At 60.1% G+C, this 5,649-nt stretch overlaps 1 protein-coding gene across 3 annotated transcripts; it reads right to left on the reverse strand.

Annotated features, from left to right (window-relative positions):
* Positions 1–230: 230 nt before the first annotated feature.
* Positions 231–5,171, reverse strand: SLC27A3 (solute carrier family 27 member 3). 3 transcript variants are annotated; one of them, XM_007977045.3, is made up of 10 exons: positions 4,271–5,171; positions 3,708–3,917; positions 3,190–3,348; positions 2,527–2,651; positions 2,030–2,224; positions 1,832–1,922; positions 1,502–1,700; positions 1,166–1,263; positions 904–1,034; positions 231–545 (listed from the first exon to the last, which is right to left on the reverse strand). In XM_007977045.3, exons 1-10 carry the CDS (start codon positions 4,989–4,991, stop codon positions 369–371), a joined length of 2,106 nt encoding a protein of 701 aa, XP_007975236.3. In that variant the 5' UTR covers positions 4,992–5,171; the 3' UTR covers positions 231–368. The 3 variants fall into 3 exon arrangements, with proteins under 3 accessions (XP_007975236.3, XP_037853845.2, XP_037853846.2); XM_037997917.2 differs by having other exon boundaries at positions 2,030–2,125; positions 4,271–5,101; XM_037997918.2 differs by lacking the exon at positions 231–545 and having other exon boundaries at positions 926–1,034; positions 1,116–1,263; positions 4,271–5,101.
* Positions 5,172–5,649: the final 478 nt, after the last annotated feature.

Below are 5,649 nucleotides of genomic sequence, written 5' to 3' on the forward strand. Positions count from 1 at the left end.
GAGTGAGCTACACAGGAACACAGACAAACATCAGTAACCAGAGGTTCTCCAAGGACAAGGGTCACACAGGATCTCCTGAGAGGAAAACACCAAGGTCCAGACATGGGACTCTGGTCCACAGCCAGTAAGGGCAGGAACGTGTGGCCTGTGGCTCCACGCCAGGAGAAAACTCTCGAGGAAAAAGCAGTTCCACAGAGAGATAGACACATACTGTAGGTCAGAAAGACAGCTGGATCTGCTGTAGCCACATTTATTACAAAATAGTGACGGCAGTTCTGGTATAGCAAAGGTCCCTGACAGCCCAGCACCCCTGCAATGGCCCCCACCCCACAGAGTCCTTCTCTCAGGTGCCTCAGGTGTGGAAGGTCTCAGATTCGAAGATCCCCTGCCAGGAGGGCGCTGTACCGGGTAGGTGTGAGGGGCAGGTAGGCACCTGCAGCCTGGTCCAGAACGTACAGTGGGTCGGACAGGGTGCTGGGGTCGAAGCCCTCCTCTGCCATCCGCACTTTCTGCTGTTTGAAGGTCTCTGTGGTGGCCAAAGACTCCTGGGGACAGGAGGAAGGGTCAGAGGGAGTTGGAGGGAAGGGGACTCTGCCCAGCTGGTTCAGGGGAATTGCCTGAATTTTGTTAAGGAGCAAGTCTGGGGAAAGGGAGTGCGAGGTCAAGGTTTAGGGGAGGAGGTGACAGGGAGGAGAAAGAGCCAGGCCAGAAGGCGGCAGGGATAAGGGAAGAAGTGGGGTGAAGGGCATATATCTCTGTGTTTTTTCTCTTTGTGGAGTGTATTACGTTGGGGGCCCCTTTGTAGAGTTTGGGAGCCATCAAACTCCCAAAGTTGATACATGGGGTGGATATGTGGAGTGAGGATATATGGGGTGAGGGGCTGCGGGGGGAGTGGCTGGTTACCTGGAGCCTGAGGAATCGGGGCCGGGCATAAGGTGGCAAGTTCTCAGACACGTGGGTGTAGAGCTGCATAAGGTCCAAAGAGTGGGGGGGACGCAGGACCAGGGCCGCCATTCCAGCCCTGCCTTCATGCCCTGATGGGTGTGGGAGACAGAGTAAGCCCCTCCATGGCTGACCACCATGTAGGCCTCGTGCTCCCTGCGCCCAAGTATTACCAATTCGGGGTGGTGGCTGGGTGCCTCCCCCACCTTCCATGCCTAGGCACCTGGCACAGTGACTCCATAGACGTTCACCTCCTGAAGAAAATCCAGGGCCTCAAAGACCTCTGCCACCTCGGTTGTGGCCACATTCTCCCCCTTCCACCTGTCAGAGAGCAGAGATCTGAAACTGGGAGTCAGGGGTCAGGGCCTCATGGGCTTGGTGGGGAGATGAGGTCAGAGGTCAGCGTGCCAGACTGTCACAGGGATGAAATGGTGAGATCGGAGAATGAGAGATTAGCTGAGGACCCGGGTTGAGGTGGCAGATCAGGGAGTTGAGGTTCAGAAGCTTTGGATCACAGAGATCAGATGTCCAGGATGAAGAATCAGTTATGGACAGATACCTGAAGGTGTCTCCAGTACGATCATGGAAGCGGAGAAAACCTTGGTCATCGCAGACCAGCAAGTCCCCAGTGTTGAAGAAAACATCCCCAGGCCGGAAGACATCCTTTAGCAACTTCCCCTGGGCCAGCTCTGGCCCACCAGCGTAGCCCAGGAATGGGGACTGCTGGCTTACCGGGGCCACCAGCAGCCCGGGCTCACCTGGCAGAGTCACCAGGGTCAGAAGTGCTGTCACCTTTCCCAGAGCCTCCTGCCCCCATCGACCCGTCTCCAATTCCAGTCCTCCTGTGCCAGCGTCAGCACCTCGCCCACCCTACCAGAACACCACCAACCTGGAGATGTGGCCACACAGTGCCCCCGGGGGTCCCGAATCGGCTCTCCTATGGTGACATCATAGCGAATCAAGGAGAAGGGGAAGATAAGCTGGGGAAAGGGAGACCCGGGTACTGAACCATTGCAATCACATGAGCCCCCTCTCCTGCCAGCCCTCTGCTGTTCCACGGGTTCTCAGTTTCCTCTCTGCCCCTCACCTTGTAAAGCCAGGAAGCACGCCCCACAGCGCCCTGCTGTCCTGTGTAGTTGATGGTGGCCACATTGCCCTCTGTCAGTCCATATGTCTCCAGCACCTGCAGGGGCCCAAAGCGCCGCACAAAACGCTCCCAGGTGTCTGGGCGCAGCCCGCTGCCCACTGCCAGCCGGACCTTATGGCCATGTTCTGCCTTGCTCTGAGATGAGTGGGAGAGGGGCTGGAGCTTCAGCACCAAGATGCCTGCTCCCCGAAGTGAATTCCTGTTCTCCATTCACCAGAACCCCCCACTACTGTGACCTCCTTCAGAGGCCGTAAGCGTCAGATGGCCTAGGCCATCTCCGGCTCCTTATCTTACACTGCCATTTCCTTCTTGCTGCTTCTCCCTCCAACTCCCTGTCTCAGTCCTGTTGACAGGAGTCCCTCACTCCTGTCAACTGTCCGGTTCCCTGTGAGCTAGCCCTTTGTCAGCAGCTCTGCCCAGGATCTGTGCCCACGCACCAGGGGCTGGTTGACAAGGTATCGACACAACTCCCCAATGTACTGGAACACGGTCACCCTGTGCTGCTGGCAATCTTCCCAGAACTGACCCGCCGAGAACTTGGACTTCAGCACCACTGTGGCCCCTGCCAGAAGTGGGAAGTGGGGAAGAAGGAAGCAGGTAAGATTAGGAGCAGAGTGGGGAGCCCGAGCCCCTCTTTCCAGACCCCGGCCTTCACTGTAGTCATTCCCTGGGAAGGGCCCACTGTGGGAGTCACACCGTCAGGAAGCTGTGCTGGCCCTCTTTCCCCTCCCCCGGACCCTGTCCCCAGCCTTGGAAGAGGTGAATGCCCTTTCCCTACTTCCCAGCCCCAAAGATCCCATCCTCCACACTCTCACCTCCTTGTCTCTCTCTCCCTCTTCTCTATTTGCCTGTTCCTGGACTGACAGTCCTTCCCTGCCTTTGATCCTGCAGCCTGGAGTTATGTGGCTATATGGCCCCCCTTGCCCCATTCCTCAGTCTGTAGGTCTAGGCAGGTCACATTGCCATTGTAGAGCTCCTGGTGAGTAGGGCTCTGCCCCATCCGTCCTCTAGATTATCTACCCTGGAGGACTCACACCACAGTAGGTGCTTAATAAATGTCTGCTGGATGAATTAATGAAGGTGGGGTTGGGGAGACTGACCAATGCCCAAGCACCCCACAACGCCCAGCAGGGAGCCGGACATATGGTAGAGTGGGAGGGCGAGGTAGATCACATCTTCCTGGTGGACACCACACAGCTGGTAGAAGCCCTGGCATTGCAGGATCTTCAGATGACTGATCCGAGCAGCCTTGGGGAGGCCTGTGGGGTGGCAGTTGTGGGGCGATCAGGGGAAGGGTGGACTCCAAGCTCTACCTATCTGTTTGCACCCCCACTGGGTTTCCCACAGAAAGAGGCGGACGCAGGACGGAAGCTGAGGATGGAGACCAGGCTGTCCTGGAAATCTGGGTGGTCTGGGGAAGGTGGAGAAATGAGTAGGAGGTGAAGGGACTGGGGAGTGAAATGATGAAGAGAAAAAGGAAGTGCCAGTGAAACCAGCATCCTGTCTGGGGGCTTTGAAGGAGTGGTCTGGGAGCTGAGGAGGTCCCAGTCTCTGTTCCCAGAACCCTGCCTTCCTCTGCCTTAGTTTCGGGGAGCTAAGTATGGTGCCCGGCTCTCACCCGTGGTGCCAGAGGTAAAGATGTACAGGCACGTGTCTGTTATGCTCTGGGGGGAAGAGAGGTATCCTGGCACTGGCCCATCCACTTCAGCGGACACTTCAGCCATCAAATCGCTAATTCCAGCAGGGTGGGTTCCTGGGCCTGCAGCCCACAGGTGAAGCCCCATGCCTCTCAGGGCGGGCAGGTCCGGCTCCAGGGACTCCAGAAACTCTGGAAGGGCGGGAAAGCACCGCGCCGGGGCCCTGGCTCTCCCTAGAAGAGCCTATGACCCACGTCCCCTCCCCATCCCAGCCCACACTGCTCTTGGGTGAGGGTGAAGGGTATGGACATTCCATCTTGGGTCTGAGGCCTGGAACTCGACTCCTTGGGGATCCTTGGGGCACCAAAGATTCAGTCTCAACCCTTTGCAAACCCGGGGACTCCTAGCTCCACTCACTTTCGAACCCCAAGGGATAGTCGGCTTCTTCCCTGGCCCAGGGATGAATCCAAGCCCTTCTGCGGTCCCCGACACGCCCCCTTCGGTGGCTGGCCGCGCCTTAGTTAGTTCGCCGCTCCAGCCTTACCTGGCGCCAGCACCAGCGCGCGCGCGCCGCAGCTGCGGAGGCAGTGCAGCAGGGGGCCCCGGCGCAGGGCGGTGGGCACAAAGGCCGTGCGCAGGCCGGCCTTGGCCAACCCGAACCAGAGCCACAGAAAGTCTGGGCCGGCGGGGAGGAGCAGCGCCACGGTTGCTCCAGGTGCCAGAAGGGCGGCGGCTCCTCCACCTCTGGCCGCACCGTTCCCTCCAGTAAGCCCCGCACCGCTTCCGGCCGCTGCATCTCCGGCGCCCGGCGCCGCCCGCTCGCCTTCTCCAGCGCTCCCCGCGCCACTGTCGCTGCCGCCGGGTCCCCCGTCCCAGCCTAGCGCACGTAGGAAGGCGCGTGCAGCCCTGTTACTCTCGCGCTCCGCCTCCGAGTAGCTAAAGCGCCGCGAGCCGTGAATGAGAAAGGTGTGCGCGGGGCGCTGCCGGGCTAGTTCCGCGAGGCGCCAGGCCAGGCTGCAGCCCCCCTCGGGACTTTCCGGGTCGGCGGCAGCCGCGGCCAGGGCGCGAGCTCGAAGAGCCCTTTTGCAGCGCAGGGCGCGCAGCGCGAAGGCCAAGTCCGCCGGGAGCCAGCGCAATTGCGGCCAGAGGGGTAGCTTCAGCAGCAGCAGCAGCGGTAGCAACAGCAGCAGGGGCAGCAGCAGGAGGGCAGCCATGGAGCCTGCTTCTTCCGTCGGCACCGTCTGGTTCCAGCCGCTAGCAAACATCCCTGTTCCTCCCTCCCGAAAACCTAGGGCCTCTCGTTCTAGCTGAGACCTCTCCTTCCCAGGAGCGCGCCTGCGCTGGCACACGCCCCTTCCCACCCAAGCCCCCACCACTCCCCACGGGCGGAGAGCAGAAACCCGGGAGGAGTGCGGGTGTGGGGCGGCCCCGGACTCCCAGCCCTCCCCACAGCCTACGCTCCGCCCTAGGCGCGCTCCCTCCCGGACTGCTCGCGCCTCGCACCCTACCAGGTCCGGGGCGGTGCTCGCGCCTTCCCTCAATCCCAGGGTTATGTCTGTCTTCTAAATTCTTTCTCGGCTTGGGCGGTTTAGGCATCTGGCTAAGCTCTACAGTCCAGGCCTGACAGCCAGGGCTTTTGGATCGCAGTCCATCTTCCCCTCAATGTTTCTCATTTTCCCGTGAAGGGAAGGTACCATTGCTCTCTCCCAAAAGAATGAAGAACTTGGCCCCTGGCCCATTTGGTTCTGCAAGTCCCAGCAGGATAGGCAGGCCCATCCCCTCCTACCAGCCGCAACCCCAGGGGATGGGTGGGGGCTGAGACTTAAAATAGGGGAAAGGTGGAAACCCAGACTGCCAGATTTCTGAGGGGCCACGACAGAGGCCCCTCCCTTTGGGCAAGGGTACAATAATTGGGGCCAGTCA

This window comes from Chlorocebus sabaeus, chromosome 20 (genome assembly GCF_047675955.1).
Source record: "Chlorocebus sabaeus isolate Y175 chromosome 20, mChlSab1.0.hap1, whole genome shotgun sequence".
Taxonomy (NCBI): domain Eukaryota; kingdom Metazoa; phylum Chordata; class Mammalia; order Primates; family Cercopithecidae; genus Chlorocebus; species Chlorocebus sabaeus.

What these genes read in the sequence shown, in the direction of transcription:
- SLC27A3 (XM_007977045.3), bottom strand. Translation starts at nt 4,991, where the DNA reads ATGTTTGCTAGCGGCTGGAACCAGACGGTGCCGACGGAAGAAGCAGGC. An exon ending in ACCTTGTCAACCAGCCCCTG is followed by an intron (nt 2,225 to 2,526) that starts GTGCGTGGGCAC and finishes CACTCATCTCAG; the next exon opens with AGCAAGGCAGAACATGGCCA. An exon ending in CTATGGAGTCACTGTGCCAG is followed by an intron (nt 1,035 to 1,165) that starts GTGCCTAGGCAT and finishes CACACCCATCAG; the next exon opens with GGCATGAAGGCAGGGCTGGA.